Here is an 18,014-nt window from a genome sequence, read left to right on the forward strand (position 1 = left end):
GTGGAAATGACACTTCTCTTGTGCTGTCCTGGCAATAAGTTTCACTATTTTCTTCCCGAAACTGAATCATTCTTCTAGAAACTATTTTGTTTTCCCTTATTAAAAAAAAAGACAGGGAAGACTGAGTCATGTTTACTTTCCCCACAAGAAGCAGTCCTTCCCCAGTCCTTCTGTCAGCTGTGCTAGAGCTGCAGCCTGTCTAATTGCCAGTTACTCATGGCAAGTAAATGGTTCACATTTTGATTATGGAGCTTTCTCATTTATGGCCAGATTTCTCCTGCAGTGAGGCCACAAAACTCTCTCTTAGTGTGGAATATGGTTTTTAATTTTGTGTATAAAGAGCTAGTTACCCTATTGTGTGCAGTATATATATTAGTATAGATCAATATGGGTTAGTTAATTAGTGTTGCAGGCTCAAGGCAGTAGGTCTTGAGACAAGTCCAGCCTTGTTTGATTCATGACAAACTACTGGAGCACTTGTGTTAGGAGGAGAAGGCATGAGGACTGCTAAACAAAATGCATCTTTGTCAGGCCACTTAGCTTCACAAAGCTGTGGAGAGGAAGGTATTGAAGATGATAGGCTCAGGCTCCAGCTCACGCTTCAGCTGAAGTAAGCATCTTTCTGTTCAACCAAAGATGTTGAACAAAGATGCATTTTAAGCCCTGACTACAGCATGCCAGTTCTAGTAGATTTTTGCCCACATCCCAACCAATTTAAATTGGAGTAGCTTAATTTAATAAGTAGAGCAGCCACACTACCTTTTGCAGGCTACTTTAACACCCTAAGGTCTGTCAAACGAGCCATATGTAGCATGAACATGGTGGTATCCTGTCATTCCACATCCCTGTTGTTCTTGGACTGTGGAGGGAGATGGATGGCTAATGACTGGAATGGCTCCATGCTGGAGAAATCCTTAGCTGGCAGATAAGTTGTTGTAACCCACTTGCACTGCTAGATCTGTGCCTTGTCAGGATAGGACCTCTGACCTTATTATTCTGATTTTGTCTTTCATTTCAGGGCTGCTTTTTTCAGTGCTGGTTATGTCTCAGTCTCTCCTTAATAGATTTCCAGTGACATTTAAATTTACATGCTTTTCTCTGAGCAGTGAGTAAATGCCACAGATAGAAATCTGTGACTGTCTTACCAGGCGCTAACACAGCACTTCTCTCTCATGGATTAGCAGTACAGTGGATGCTTGTTTGTGCAAGCCATTGTTTTTGTTTAGAGTCCATGTGGTTGTCATCATTACTGCATGAAATATAATTTCTGCTCTAAAAAGCAGAAATACTTTTTACTTTCAGAGGATGTGGAGAAGTGACAGAAATACTACAGATATATTTTAATCCTTAGTGTCTCATATGTTTTGCTGAGCTCATGATGAACTAATATGAACCCAAAGGCATCTGACTGGAAATGCAGAGATTTTCGTAGTTTCCACAAAAATGAGGCGTATTTGCATCTTATGGCAGCCAAAAATAACTAATGGCTTTTTAGGATGTTTACCATAAACAATCTGTATTTGCATGACCGTGCTTTCTATCCTTGGGAGAGAAGCAGGAGAAGCAGCATAGTCTGCTTAAGGCTGAGAGTGGCTCTACTGACACTGATGGAACAAGCAGCCAGAAAAAACAGGCTGACATCAAAATAAGGCAATCTGCTGCATCTATTTCATACTGTTCCAAATGAAATTTTTCATTATGAAACAAACCTACTGCCTTGTGTGCACAGCAAGCGAATTAAAGCAATAATATAATTTTGAATAGTTAATAAAATGAAGATCAGCTGTCAATGCCCTGGAGATGTTTTAAGGGTAAGCAAATACATGTAATCTTGTTCCTGTGTTGGTCCACCACTGTTTCCTGCAACATTTCTGGGTGTTGGTAATAAGAAACACAGATGCATTGATGTTGCACACTAAAATGCAGCTTAATTGCTCCATGCTGTGGACATACCCATGTCTTGTGTTTCACACTACTGTGGGATGGTGGTTTATTTCACAGTATGCACTTAAAAGGTTTGAACATAAAGACAGGGTTTCTCTTTTCTATAATCAGGAGTGCTCAGTGGGGTTTTCTGAGTTTTGGGGTTTTTTTTTCCTAGCAAGTACTGTGTTGTATTTATCAATCTGAGGGGGCTGAAAAACTTTTTTCTTTATCCATAAACAGATGGCTGGGATCATGACTTCTTCCGTGTGTATTTGCCTTGATGTCAGTAGGATTTACAGCAGTATAATTAATCTCTCTATTCTTGGACACCAAATTTCTGTTCAAAACTTCTTTCTAGCCTTGTCCTCTTCAGTCAGAAATACCACAGATCCCAGCAGAAATGAAACTTTCTGCCTCCTGTATCATCTCCAGCTCCCACCAGCTGGACTGAGTAACACAGCACTTGCTCAGCTGTATTTTCCTCAGGCCCCATTTAAATGGTTTATGTTTTATGTTAAGGTGTCTGGTTTTCATTGGATTCAGTGAGCATTCTCCATTTTAAGTCCTCAGTTTCATTCCATGTGGTATGAAGGCATTATGTTGAACCTAGACCTCTAGATCCACATCTGGAGCTGTATGAAGGACTTTAAAATATTATCAAATATTCCAGTGTGCATAATATGAAAATGAGATTTATTAATATGATGCATCTGAATTAATCAACAGGAAGGTATTTTCAGCACTGTTTTCAGTTATGTGGCAATGGATTCTGGAGTGGAAGGGTTAAACCTTTGCCCTTTTGTTCATCCTCCTTAAAATGTGTTATTTCTTGTGCACTACATGTAAATTAAGTTCAGAATACTGTGTCTATGTTCTTCCTTCTCCCTAAACACTTGGTGTGCATCTTGGACGTGACCTTGTTGTGTTTAAATGAGTGGCTTCTTTGCAGAGGAGGATGTTTCCCCAGTGCCTGAAATTTCAACCATGTGTTCATGTAAAGTGATGGCAGAATATAAAGAAGAGTATCTTTGGGAACTCTTTGTAACTTTATAAAACACAGTATTTTATGTACTGTGCTGTTCTTGGTTGGTGCTTTCTGACTGCATTTTAATGCCATAATAGATTTCTAAATGCATTTAAAAGTCTGGTACATGTTTTTTCTGGGTGATGTTCTGCCGTCAGTGGTAAAATTTGTATTGATTTTTGTAGAACCGGAATTTCCAGATGTTCCTTCCTCAGCAAAATCAAGATAATGTTTTCTGTGCTCAGAAGAAGTCATGAGGATATACTTACGTGTAAGCAGTATTGGTGCCTACTTAAACTTGACTGCAATTTCATAGAAGTGAAACGATGCTTGTTTTTTGTTCACAGTGTTTATAGGGAGAGAGCGACAGCTACTGTCAGGCAGAATATGTAAGCAGATTACTGTACATCTACCTGTGTAGTTCACTGTGCATTGTTTGCAAATAACATGATTTATAAAAGTCTCGAATTTAAGGTTCCACAGGGTAGTAGTGATGATCCACCCAAAGAAAATACTGTCTTATGTTTCTTTTTTGTTATGAATTTGATTAATGTCTGACTGTCACCACATTCATAGCCCTGTGTGACTGACAGAAGATAATCATCTAACAGAAACATTCACAGCCTGTCACTTGATCTGGACACTGGGTGTGAGTATGTGCTTCTGACCTTGGAGGGATGGCCTGCATTTGGGCTGCATGCAGCTGCACACGTGGCCTGGGACTTCATGCGCTTTTCCATGAAATGCGTCTTCTATGCCTGAGAAATGGACGTACTCAGGAAATCACATTCCTCACCCCAGAAGTTTGAGCTTAGTATAATCATATCCAGAACACATGGTTCTAGACCAGATTCAGTGATGATATGGAGATTGGTTTGCAAAGGTGAAAACCACAAAAGTTCAAGGTTAAGCTATTTCTGTAGTTTAAAAATTTCTTGACTATTTGATTTTGACTTCCTTTTTAATCTCAGCTGGAAAGCTTAAATTATTCTTAAAGACTAAATACACTAAGGAATACAGGTTCTTAACTAACTGCTCTCAAAGAATTTCATATTTTGTGTGTTGCCATAGAAATGGCAGCTACCAAGCCCAGCTTTTTACCGTGTACAATGTCTACATAATAGGTGCAGATACAATTTCAGAGTATTAGACAGACCTCAACATTGAAAGGAGAAGAACCTCTTCCTCTGATGCTTCACAGTGTAGTTCACTGAGGTATGTTCTCACTATCATGATTCCTCTGGAGAGGATCGTAGGAGACAGTTGTGCTTATTTATTAATGTGTGTTTTCAAAATGGATGTTGTGGCTTACTCATATGAAAGTGAATGAATGGATTGTTTAATCCTGTGCCCACCTCATACACCATCCGAGCTGCAGATACAGCAAAGTGGCTGAGGTATGGCATGATGGTGGTGCTTAAGGAGACACTGAAGGAATCAGGTTGGTGCCAAGTATAGTGATCTTTGTGCAGATAATCTACTAATACGTAGTCAAGGAAAGAAAACTGGAAACAAGTCTCTGGCTTCTGGAAGCAGGTTTTAATAATTTAGTGTCATGTAGATGGCCCTGTAGCTCCACCTCTAGAAGTCATGGCAGGAGAAGGTGGAAAGAGGCAGGCATCAAAACTTCAGAAGAAGAGAAAAGACCTTTGTGCTTGTGCAACTGCCTGAGTTGAAGAGGACCTGGAGATTGGTGGGAATCCAGGCAGGAGTGGGAAGTGCCTGGATGGGGCTGGAAGAGACTGAGGAGGACCTGGGAACTCCTTCCTCTGCAGCTTTGCAATGTTAGATCAAATCCCAGTGTGCCTCTATTTCCACTTCCAGTTTGAAAAATAGAAACTGAATGTGAGTGTGATGTGAGGCTGAAGGAAGGAAAAGGCATGCAGTGTTTTGAGCATGTGCTTTTATTTATTACTTGTTCTAATAATTTTGTCAGTAACTGAGAGAATGTGATTAGTAATGTGGTAAAACAAATTCTAAAGGCAGTATCTTTCACGTACACCAGTAACTAGGGATGGTGGTCCAGCAGGCATAACTAAGCTTTTCCTTTTGAAAGACAATTATTACCCAGTAATTATGTATCAAAGTCATTTTCTTTAATAATTCCCTTCTGTTCTGGCATCCTGGAAGGAAATACTGAGTGGACCAAAGCAATGCAAGCAGTTCTGTGTACAATGTGCCCTGCCTTCTGCCTAGATATAATTAAGATTATTAAATAATGAAAACTGGTGTGTTCTTTTGTTAAACACTTGACAGGTGATTTAAGGGGGAGAATGAGAAGAGATGGAAAAACCCACAGAGCTTCTCAGACACAAACAATAAATTGAGCCCTTAGATTTCCTTGCCAAAATCTTCAAGGTATGATGGTAAAAGCATTTCCCTTTTAGTTAAAGAAATAATGGTGGTGCTGCTAGAACAGGAGCAGGATTTAGCCCTGGAAGGGTTGTGTAACAAATTCTGTAAGAGTGGAAGAATAATGAGTCTATGGACTCTCAGTGCAGGGATGTTTATTTTTTATGTTGCTTAGCAACCCTGAAAACAAAATCGTAATATTAACCTAAATACTATGAATTTTTAAACCCATGCATATTGGGGGGAAGGTGAGGAGGAGAGTAAGCTCCACCAATATTCAGGAAGGAATTTTCAACTTCCATTTCAAGCTTTTAGTTTTTCAGAAAATGCACAAAAGTAAAACAAAAAATCCCACCCCTGTCTAGTAAAACTTCCCCTCCTGATGCAGATTAGGGGTGATTTTCAGTCAGAAGAAGAAATCTGGTAAGCAGCTTTCAACTGGTAGGATGAAAAGCTACAATTTATGTATGTCATAACCTGCTTTAAGAAGTTATTTTCACAAACTTGCCCTTGATTAACTCTTCATAATAATGCTGCTATTCGCAGTGTCTAAATCAATTACTTCTAGAAGCATTTTTAGTATGTTTTGAATAACCTTTGCTGCCCTACACTGTCTAATAACAACCTGCCTCATTCCTTTTGACACATATATCTCTGTTTAACCGTGAATCTCTGCCTAAGCAGGCCAATCTTACAAGACATCGTAGACAGCACAAAAGAGATCCATGCTGAAAGAAAAACACTTCTCATTAAGGAATATTTATTTAAAACATCTATGCTATTAAGCAGTACGGTTAGAAGTACCTTTCTTTTCTTTCCAAAGCTCTTTTGTCTAAGGAAGATAATCTTCTGAATAAAAATAAATTCATATAATGTTTAATTTTCTCTCTGACTAATTAAATCCTCTTATTTGTCAAACCTATTGGATGGAAATAATTAATGTTGTAAATAACACAGTTTGGTTCCCTGCTTGAGTGGGATTGGATGATCCTGTTGCCAGTTAAAAGAAACAAAATGAAAAGCAAACAGTATTTGATCAATGGAAGAATTTTCTACCAAAAGCTCACATGTAAAATTAATTTATGGAAGTAAACCACCATAGCTACCATATATTTAAATACAAGCGATATTTAGGCTTTATGACTGTCCTTGGGGGAAGTTGCTGGCTGCAGCACGCTCCTCTGACAGTCATTTACCAGAACTATTTTGGTCAGTGACAGAAAGAACACCCCATCAAAGTCAGCAGAAGTCCCTGCAGCAGTAGTGATCTGGAAGGCTCTGAAATGGTCAGCTTGGGAAGTTAAACCTGAGGCAAGCAGCTCTGTACATCCTCCCAGAGAGCCAAGATCTGTGCTGGGGTGCCAGCAAGCAAACTGCCCTTGCAGCCAGATCACAAGAGGCGAGGTTGTCTTCCTCCTTCTCGGCTGTAGCAAGAGTCCCACACATCTCTCCCTAGAGCACATGGTGGTGTGGGGCAGTCCTACCTCACCTAGGTCAGTGGGAAGTTTGCCATTTGCTTGAGCTGGAGCAGCATGGGATTGCCAGCATGCTCAGTCACACGTGGAAGCCAGAGGGACATACCATTCCCTGGATTTTACTACAGATGAATTTAAAATAATGAAGTCTAGCTTTAAAATATGGAAGCAGTGTCATACTTAGAGGTGTCATGTATCTAGACAGTGGAAGCAGATCCATTTGTGCTGCCTGGTTCCAGCAAGCTGTCACATCAAATAATTGATGTCTCTGAAGACAGCAGGACGTCTCTTTTCTGGGCAAACCAGCCATAGCTACAGTGGTTGTGCAGGGGGATAGTCTAGAATAGCTGTTCTTCAGTGGCTTCTCTGCAATAGCTGCCCTTCTGGGTACTCTCCTTGCTGAAAGTGCCATTTTTCAGTCTGATTCAGAAGTAAACCAAATTAAATTACAAAAAGGTGTTTTTTAATACTGAATGTGTCTTGAAATAGGGATTTCATGTGCAAACCTTTTGCTGTTAAATTTGCTCATGATAACCCCCCTCTAACCCCTATTGGCAAGTCCTAAAAGCTGCCTTAGATAAATAAATGTGTTCATCGCAATCCAAGTTGCTGCAAAGTATTAAGATGCTTCTCTCTAGCAGAATTTGTTTCTCCTGCTCTGCAGAAGTCAAACTTTCTCTGATATTTTTGCAGTCAGATGGACGTCAGCTTTCTTTATCTGATCGTTTTTTGATTTGTGTATCTTTAAAGTACTGTCATTTTTATATTCTTTTCTATGTTCTCTTACCTTGCTTTTGATTTTCATATATGAAAGAGTGATGGGTAGATGCTTCATAAGCTTTTTAAGAAAGAATGAAGAATAGATTTGTTAAATTACATAATTTATTCCAAAAAGTCAGTAACGGGCAGTATAATTTTGGTGAGAAAAGCATTAAACACCTAATTTCTCTCTGTGCTGTTAGTTTGAGCCAGGAGACAGCTCCCCTGACTTGAATCTTGGATCAGCGTGTTGGCTCCACTGAGCAGTAAGAGAGGAAAAAGAGGAAGAGAAATGTAAAAATGATCTATAAGCAAGAATGTCTCTATATATAGAAATTTTCCATGAAGCACCAGACAGTCTTTAAGAATTAATGGTGAATTGGCCTAAATCATGCAGTGCTTACAAACTATACTGAGCTTGCTGTTTCTGCTCCAAAGAGGCATTGACAAGTTTTCTTTGGAACTACACAGTCTTGAACAAAAATGATCACTTCCATTACAGCTCTTTTTACCAGCTTGGGTTTTTTTTAATAATCCTGTATTGCTTATTACTTAACAATTATTACAAATAAAGTAGAAATATTAATCAGCAGTGAAGCTCATTGATTTTGCTGACTTGGGTGGGGGGAAGAAGTAGATGTTACAACGTATTTGGAGCATAACAGATTAAATTATCAGAACACAGCATACAGGGAGGTAAGACTTCTCTTCCCTTCTAAATCCTACTTAGTTCTGCAGTTGTAATCCTAACAACACAGAAAGAATGAATGCTGCTTGCTCTTCTTCCATTTGCAGGCTACTGCATAGGAACAGATAGAAAAATGGACAAAGTTCTTTACTCACTGTCCCAGTCTCCTCCTTTGCTTACAGAAGCAAGTATGTGAAGACACAGAGGGTAATTAGCTTCACTTTTAGAACAGGAAAACATATTTTTTTCCACTCCAAGGAGGAATCTGAGGCAGGATAGGGAATTCCTTCTCAAGGCTGCTCAGCAATGAACTCCTGGTCATGTAAGGCAGTGTGAAATGGTAGGAGCACAGCCAGTCTGGAACTGGGTTTTGCTCAACAGAAGGTCCAACATCAGTCATTACAGCAAGTCATTGCATGTAAGGAGCTACAAGAACACTTCTTGTTTAATGATACTTGAAAAGCAGCCAGGAAATTAGAACCTATAAAGGATGAAATACGAGAGATACCTGGAAATGCTGATGGATGGATTTGCAGAATACTGGAGGTACGTCAGTTCCCTCCAGTAACACTAGGTTGGCTTTCAGCTATTTGATCACAAAAGAAAGCAATACAGGACTTTGTGTTTCAGCTGTTTCCAGTCAAAACTGTTCTGTTGCTGCTGTTTTGAAGGATGGAGTTCTTTGCTTTCTTCATCCCACAGTGTGGGAGGATGCTCTGTTTTATTAGTGGACTATTGGTAAGAGATGGTGAAAGTTTAAGAGGCAAATTTAGCACCAAAGTTTCGGACAATGAAAGTATTTAAAAAGAGCCGACAGTGAGATAGTGTACTCATGGTTCACAGGAACCCACATTGGTGTCATCCTGATGAAGGAACTTGGGACAGTGCCATTTAAAAAGTAACTATTTTCTGTCATAATACACCAATTTGTAGGGTATGGTCAACAAAAACTGCATCACTTTTGTTTAAAGATGACCAATATTGGATATATCTCCCATGCATTTGAAATTCTTAACTATCCATAACAGAGAGAGGGAATTACATTTTTCCTTAGTTTATACAGCCCAGCACATTGCCTGGAGTATGTCCAGTGGTTAGCAAGAACGGGTGAGCTAAGTGAGCAGCAGGTAAGTGTGGAACCTGACTGAGGCTTGTGCAGTAGACTCACTTGCTTCCACTGCAAAGAAAGGATTCCTGTTGTTGCTAAAATATGAGCAATCTGAGCTGCTGCTCGTTTGGCAGGACGGCAGCACAGCTCTGCTCGCAGCGATAAGCCTGCAGCCTCTCTGAGCTTCTTGATCGCTGCATTATGCAGAGTATTACCGAGCAAAAGGCTTTTCGGGAGGCAGCAGGAGGACTGCGTCCTTTGGCATGCGGCATCATGTGGATAAGGCATGCTGGACACAAGTTCCCCCTAGTGAGGGAATCGGTAATAGCTTGTGCTCGAGGAGGCAGCTACAGACATAGACACCGAAGATAGTGAACTTTGCTACAAATTTCATACGTCTGCATTCTGCTTGTGTGTGAATTTAAAGGGCTTAGAGATGGTAAGAAGAGTATGTGAAACATGATGTATTCGTCACCCAGGTCCTTCCTTTTTTTTTTTAATCAGTACTTTATATCTCTGTTAAAGTTTTACTTTGTTATTGACATTGTTGTGTATTTGAATAGTTGGTGCATATTCTCACCATCCAAATCTTGCAGAAAAAGAAAAATTACAAGGTTCAAGGTTACAGAATTTTTTACCAAATGGCATTTTAGAGACAAGATAAAAACATTTTGTGACCCTAAGGACTATTTTTCACCTTCAGGGCTATTAGTATGACATCTTCCCTGAAAGTGCATGGATAGACAATCTGAAGGGTTAGTGGCCATATTAGTAGAGAAAAAGAAATCTACGTTTCCTAGTTTTTCCAGAAACTTCACACATAACTGTGGACAATTCCATTCTATTTTTCCTGAAAATGGTTCCCTAAGAGGGGCAAATGAGTGGCTACATCAAGGTGTTCTGCTGCAACAGTTATGGATGCCACATATGCAAATCTGTGTACACAGATTTTGGTCCTTTTAGTACCGTAAATCAAAATCATTTGTGTGACTTTCTTTATGAAATAACAGATTATTGCTATCATCTACAGACTGGAAACGATACTTGGAAAACTGATAATTACATCAGCAATTCCTTTTCCCTGTTGCCCACAAATTCTGTTTGGTTGCAAATACAGTGGACATCTGGCAGTAGTACTCACCTCAATCTAGAAATCCTCTCAACCATGTATTCTTCTAAACCTTTCACTGTATTCAGATGGGTTTATTATTTACCTAAGACAGTGGTCTTACATAGGAAAAATCAGTAGTAGGGAGGAAATAAATACTCAGAAAAGCCATTCTTATGTGTAGAGGGTTTGCACAGATGGATAATCTAAGGAACACAGAAGAAATCGTCAGGATCTTGGATGTATTATAAAAACAACAAATCCAGCCCCAGCACCTCTTCTATGTGTTCTGTACTCACTGCTGAATGTTCAGATGACTGTCATCCAAAATGCTCTTGCTTAGTCCTGAGTGACATCTGATGAAAAGCACCATTTTGGGAATTACAAGCAGGAGACTTACTTAAAGGAAGGGGAATCACAAGTACATGATGCAGCTTGCCTTTCAAGTGAGCATTTGAAGCTGAGTAGGGGAAATACAGCATTCTTCCCCCTTCTGCCCAGAAATAGAGAGCTGCACTACAAAACTGCAGAGGGGTTTATCCCTTCTCTGTACACAGATCAGCATCCTGGTAGTGGCCACCAAAATATGTGAAGAACCTCCTTAAGGAGTCCATGTCCTCTATTATGGCACCAGGGTGGCCTCTCAGTGATTGCTCTCCGTGTTGAGGCTAGCAATTCTGTGTTTCGTTCAAAGAGGATGAATACAGGAACAGTCTGCAAGCCATTCTGGGCATTTGTTACATCAGAAACTAAGGTGATTTTTTCTCCTACAGCCCTAGAATCAGAGGTCTTAATGAATTACTAAAAGGCATTCAGCTGGTTCAGTTGTAAAGGTTCTCATGAGCCACCTCTTGGAATAAAATTAATATTCAGGAAGTAGAGCAGCTCTCAGCTAGTGCAGATTGTCAATCTGGACTACTCAAGAGTTACGTGAACTTAAACACATTGCTTTAAAATTGTTAGTCTTACTTATTTTGAAATAATCATTTCATAATTCTAAAAAAAATCAATTTTGTTTCTTTTGAGAAACATGTTTTAAAAAACTCATCATCTGTTACCAAACAGTATTCCTGTGGGTATTATACAGATTCTGAATGATTAACCAAGTTAATAAAAAGTGATGGTGCAATGTAATTCTAGTCATGGGCAGCAACATTCATAAGCTTGCTTTCTGTATAGGAAAACTATTTTGAGGAAACATTTTCCTCTGTCTTCTAGAAGTTGACAGCCAGGGCTGGTAGAAAGGTGGTGTATAGAACTGACGTGTGGACTGAGAGATGTAATCTCTTGAACTACATTTTTAAAGTAGGCTGTCTATGTATAATCAGCTTCAGGAATATCTTTCTTCAAAATAGGGGAATCTAATATGATGATAAATGTTTTCTTTCAACAGGTTTTGAAGATTTACTAGTTTTATTTAATCTCAAAGGTTTTATGTTTGGGATTTTTTTGCTTCTTACAAAGCCATGGGGATGACTGCTTGTGGGAGCTCTCAAATGCCAGTGACCAGAAGGCACAACTTCCCACTTGACAGCAACAATCCCTACCGCACATTGATAGGCTTTATTACTGCTTGATTTTCCTCTTGTTTGCAGAGGAATGTGTGAATATCTGTAACATCTTCCTACAACTTTTACATTTACAGGGACATGGCTGAAGAGTAGTTTGGGCATTGTACAACAAGAAGGAAGTCAGTTGACTTGGACTTATATTGCACCTCAGCTGGGCTACTGGGTAGCAGCTATGTCACCTACTATCCCAGGTAAGATAGAACTGGATTTTATTGATATTTGCAGCATTGGGTAATTATTTATTCATATATAATGTGTATATTTTTCAGAATGAGCTCATCTGAGATGCCACAGCTTGATCAATAATGGATTATTAGAAAACAGAAATCTGAAAGTAAAGGGCTAAAATCTTTTCGGGATTGTGTGGGGCAACCTTGGTGCTCAAAATACCTGTATCATTTCAATGGGGAACTTTTTTAATTGTTCTGCTTTGATGCATTTATGTCACCACTGCCTGGTAGAGCTATTGCTAGAAAATGACAGGAGTCATAGCATCAATGTGTTGGTGTTCCAGCCAGTAGAGAAACAGGTGCTGTGAAGTTTCTGTACAGAAACTAACAGAGATACAGATTCATCTAAAATCAGCATTATCCTGGGTTAGCTATTACTATTGGTTGGATGGATGGATGGATGGATGGATGGATGGATGGGTGGACACTTTTTTCCTTTTGCACTGAAGATGCACATTTTGCCCTGAGTTATGCTTTGCATCTTAGTGACTGATTAATTTACACTGAGAATAACTTAGCTTAGAAGTTTCCCCTTAGAAGGTGGTTTATTAGAGTGGCATTGGTACAGAGGTGACTGGTTGCCATCCGCAAACCTCTTGGCATAACTGTAGAAAATGGCTTTGAACTAGGCATTAATTACATGTGCTTCTGTGTCTTTGGAGATTATTAATGCTGCAACTTCTGCTTCCTTTTTTTCTGCCTGTGGCTGCTTCAGATTTCTTGGTGTTAGTTCTTCAGGCACCAGTTATCTGAGATACCTCTGTGTATAAAAGAGCCAATCAATCAATCAATCAAAAAAAAAGGCAACTCAGAACTCCTTACAGATTTTCTTTATTAGGTTTTCCAGCTGAAAACTTAATCCAGTAGAAATGAAAACATGTTTGCCTTGGCTGTGCAAGCTCAATAAACTATATATAACCAAAAAACCAAACCCTTACATGAGGAGAGGTTTTAAAGTCTACTTACACATATCATGAAGTTGTTTCCTAATATGCGAGCTTTTTATTTGAGGTTCTATTAAATGATAGATATTAAAAGCTGGGATATTCAGCTGAACAGACTTTAGATATCTCAGCAGGACAGACTTCAGAGGCAGGTGCAGATCTGAATAAGCTATCATATTAAATTTAATGGAATCTTACAAAATAATTGTACTTGAAGAAAAAGCAACTGCTCTGAGCCAAACATTTCCCAGTACAGCTCTGTCCCCAATTGCAAGGAAGTTACACTAGTCAGGAAATTGTTATTGTAACTCTGAGGTTACAAGGCCTGTAACTCTTAACAGGAGAAGGATTATTTGTCCTTGTGATTTAACTTGTATGGCAGAGTTTCTACTTGTATTTTACTTTTCCTTCTCTCTAGGGCTAGATCTGAGTTCCTAAAACTTTTTTGCAATAGGAACATTTTCATGAAAAATGCAAGTGATTTATCTTGTCTTCTTTTTGCTTAATGTCCTGAAGCAACAGTAACAATCAATTATGTAAAGGTAGTGGTGGGACAGAATGTATAAATATTTAGATTTCCCAAATGCAATATAATCTATGTTACTTTTAATGAGTTAATGTATTTTTGCATATTTTATCTCCTAATTGAATCTATTTTATTTCTTATCTCAAAAATGGGCAAAAATGAGCTTTGTTTTCCTAGCAGTGGCTCTACAGACCACTCAAGATCCACAGATGAGGTTTTGCAAACCTTATGGCCTAGAACCGTTAAGTTGACCAAGTTTGCTGTCCTTCACAGTACATGCATGTTAGTCTGCCAGCTGGTGCTGTACCTCCTTGCCTGCACATGAAAATTTGAGTCTTTATTTCAAAATTATCATAAGGATTTTACAAACCAACAGGGTCACTCATGCATAATTCTGAACAGATGTTGTCCACATGTGTGCATTCCTTTGTATGTTAGAACATTTACTAAGCATTATTTAAACCTGGAGTTACAGCTCTGTTTCACTAGTGGCCTGTTTCTTAAAGCTACTGAAGATCTGCTTGGTTTGGCTTGATCTAGACTTCAGAGCACCAACACATCTTCCAGCGAATTCTGTAATGCAGTGTCTGTACTGTTTGGTGGGAAGCACCACAGATGTTAAAGAGCAGTTGTTGCCCACCCTGTTGCTTCGTGCATTACAGTGCTGGGAGATGCTGGGATGGATTTTCTCCAGTGGTGAGAGCTTTGGCACACAGCATCAGCATTAGGACCTGGAAGGCAGCATTTACTGATGCATGCTTCCATTGAAACTAGCTGCTTTTCCACAGAATGAGCTAGTTGGACTTGCAGTCATGAAAACCAGCACATGCTTTCTCCACAAGTTGCTCCCTTCTCCAGAGATGGTCTGCTCAGTAGGCACCAGGACTATGAGCAGCAGTGTTGCTTAGCGCCCTGATAATAAGAGAAGGTGTCCCTCTCCTTGTTTGACTGTTGTTCCTGTTTGCAAGTTATTACAGGTCTAAATTCTCTTTTCTGGCCTTCCAGGTCCCGTTGTAACACACGACATTACCAGCTATCACACAATGTTTCTTTTGGCAATTTTAGGAGGGATGGCTCTCATACTTCTAGTCTTGCTGTGTCTGCTTTTGTATTACTGCAGGTAAGATTCACCATCCTGGTTCCTTAGTTCATGTTGAAAATACAAGCTTTTTTGTGCTTATGAAACTAAAAAATTTTGTATTGAAACATTTTTACTTTGGGGGGAAAAAAAAGGGAAGCAAACACTTGAAAGAAACAGTGAGATCAAATTTCCTGTGTTCCTGGTTACATGAAACATATAAATCCCTGCCTTTGGTAAGATGCTACTTGAGTACCTGTATTCTCCATGTAACTTCCTATCAAACATGGGCATAGGTTCAAGATCTCTGTCATTGTACCTGTTATGCATTTGCAAATGATTTTTCTATTGATGTTGTATTAAAATGAATGTTAAACTTTTATCAGCAAGTGCCTACTAATGAGTGATTTTATATTTGCCTTCACCAGACATTTACTCCAATTTGTAATTGGTACTTGAGATATTTCCCAATTGACATTAGTTATTCTTTAATTTTATCTTCGCTGCTGGGATAAGCTTTTAATTTTTAGATTATGTAATAAAAGCTCAATTCCCCTAATACTAATCACTGCTTAAAAAACTTCTGTTAAGACACACTTGCTTCTCTTATTTTTGTGTACAACAGTCATAAATGTATAACTTCTTTTGTTACTGGCTTTTGTAGAAGAAAATGTCTAAGACCACGTCAACATCATAAGAAACTGCAACTTTCGACAGCACTGGACACTTCTAAGAAAGATCAAGCAACCTCAATGTCCCATATAAATTTAATATTTTCACGTCGTGAGTCGGAATTTCCAGGTGGATTGTCCGTTGCTAGCAATGGACATGCTGAAAACTCAGGGGCAAAGGAATTAATCAGTGCTGCCCACATGGAGATGGTATCACCTACTGGGGAAGCAGATATGCATACACCTATGCTCAAACACTCCTTCAGTACTTCCCAGGAGTTTAGCTCCCGAGAGGAACTGCTCTCTGACAAGGAGAAAGACAAGAGCAGAATTTCCTTGGATGACCTGACTCCCAGTGGATCGCTAAGAAAAGACTACCACAAATCAGCAGATAGTTTTCCTCTAAAGACAAGAAAGTCTACAGAAATAGCTGAAGGCTATGAGTCCCCTATCAAAGATGAGTATAGGAGAAGTTACAATGCTATGCTCTCTCAGCCTTTATTTGAAAAGCAAGAGAGAGAAACTCAAGTATCTATGAACCATATTGCTACTGGAAGTAAATACAATATTCAGGAACAAATATACCCCACACCTTCAGCCCCTGAAAAAGAGCTGCTGGACTGCAGACCTACTGATTGTATGATGTCTCGTTCAGTTGATCACCTTGAAAGACCTACATCTTTCCCTCGACCAGGTCAGCTAATCTGTTGCAATTCTGTTGACCAAGTCAATGACAGTGTTTACAGAAAGGTTTTGCCTGCACTGGTCATCCCAGGTCATTACATGAAGCTGCCTGGAGAACACCCTTTTGTTAGCCAGCCGCTGGTTGTCCCAGCTGACCAGCAGATTGATATAGAAAGACTTCAGGCTGAGCTTCCTAACCCTCACGCACGGCTTTTTCCACACCCCGCCCAGCAGCTGCAGCCCCAGCAGTTGGCATCCCAAGCAATATCTCAGCAACATTTGCAAGATGCAGGTGCAGCTGAGTGGAGTCAGCCAAATGCTTCCATGTCTGAATCTATTTCCATTCCTGCCTCTCTTAACGATGCATCCCTGGCTCAAATGAATAGCGAAGTGCAGCTTCTTACAGAAAAGGCTTTGATGGAATTAGGAGGTGGAAAGCCATTGCCTCATCCTCGAGCATGGTTTGTTTCTCTCGATGGGCGCTCAAATGCTCATGTTAGACATTCATACATTGATCTCCAAAGAGCTGGTAGGAATGGGAGTAACGATGCCAGTTTGGACTCAGGTGTTGACATGAATGAACCGAAATCTGCCCGAAAGGGAAGAGGAGATCATCTGTCTGCACCACAGAGTCACCCCCCAGTGCAGGAGCACCAGCAGAGAGAGCGGAAGGTTTCGGATAGCACGGCTTACACACAGCTTGTGTACTTGGATGATATGGACCAAAGTGGCAGCGAGTGTGGAACAGCAGTTTGTAGCCCTGAGGACAATGCTCTCCGATGCCTCCTAGAAGGCACCAGTAAGAGAAGTGGTGTGCAGCTGCCCAGCCTGCAGGAGGAAACCAGAACTGTGGATACCAAACCAGAGCCATTAACTAGTCCTGAACATGGAACATCTGTTCAAGATGACGATGATGAAGATGAGGAGGATGAGGAAGATGACCAAGGTGAAGATAAGAAGAGTCCTTGGCAGAAACGAGAGGAAAGACCACTAATGACTTTCAATCTAAAGTGAGCTATTGTGAAAATCCACCCTTCAGTGGAGTATAAAATTGCCAAATATCCTTTCTGTGGAAGTGCTTGATATTTTTTTTCTTTTTTTCTTCTTCTTTTTTTTTATGTTGTGGAGAGAAAAGAGAAAAACAAATTGTGGTGAGCAACATTTGAAAGAACTTAAATGCATTACTGTGTAAATGTTAGAAAAGAATTAAAATCATTCCTCTGATTTAACAGCTGCCTCCAGTGAGATAGCTGAACAAAGAGTGTGATTGTTATTCCATATACTTGATATTGGTCATCCAGGATGTTGAAAATACTGACAAATTGTTTTTGGTTGGTTTATGACCTCAATCTCCTTATGAATGGGAGCTGGTAAAGCTTTTGTTTTGTAGGCCAATTTTATGTTGATAATGCTACTGAAAGTATCTTAAAAGCAGGAGTTTGACACATGGTGTCCAAAATTGTGCATTATCTCAATGAAAGGCTATGCATTGCTGCTTTTAGTAATATTTTGCTTATACTATGCTTTTCTTAATTTTACAAGTTGGTTGTAAACATTTTATGTCCTTTATTATATAACTACTCAGCAATTTATTTTAATGTACAACTGCAGGAAATTTGAGTAGCATCCCTTAGCATTGAAGCCTTTTTATGAAACCAAACTGAACTTTATGTCAACTAAGATTCCTCCAATTCTGGTCCCATTTTCTCAAAGTGCCTTTTTTACAGTAACAATGAACAGTCCCTTCTTTTGCTAAGTCCTTTTAATTGACCCCATTTGAGATTTTATAAACTTCTGAACTTCTACCTTTTATTTTGAGCTGCATGCCAAGAGTCCCATTTTGTGCTGAGCATTTCTCATTTCAATACAG

At 39.5% G+C, this 18,014-nt stretch overlaps 1 protein-coding gene across 1 annotated transcript in view; it reads left to right on the top strand.

The window, feature by feature from the left end:
- Positions 1–17,301, top strand: part of FAM171A1 (family with sequence similarity 171 member A1) — a gene marked incomplete at its 5' end in the record, with an annotated part of 86,021 nt that extends 68,720 nt beyond the window's left edge. Inside the window, 3 exons of the mRNA XM_008629883.2 lie at positions 12,086–12,202; positions 14,717–14,831; positions 15,454–17,301. Of these exons, the coding sequence (XP_008628105.2) occupies positions 12,086–12,202; positions 14,717–14,831; positions 15,454–17,158 (1,937 nt within the window). The remainder of the gene's footprint in view (positions 1–12,085; positions 12,203–14,716; positions 14,832–15,453) is intronic.
- Between the last annotated feature and the right edge of the window lie 713 nt (positions 17,302–18,014).

Source organism: Corvus brachyrhynchos, unplaced genomic scaffold (genome assembly GCF_000691975.1).
Source record: "Corvus brachyrhynchos isolate BGI_N302 unplaced genomic scaffold, ASM69197v1 scaffold142, whole genome shotgun sequence".
In the NCBI taxonomy this organism is placed as follows: Eukaryota; Metazoa; Chordata; class Aves; order Passeriformes; family Corvidae; genus Corvus; species Corvus brachyrhynchos.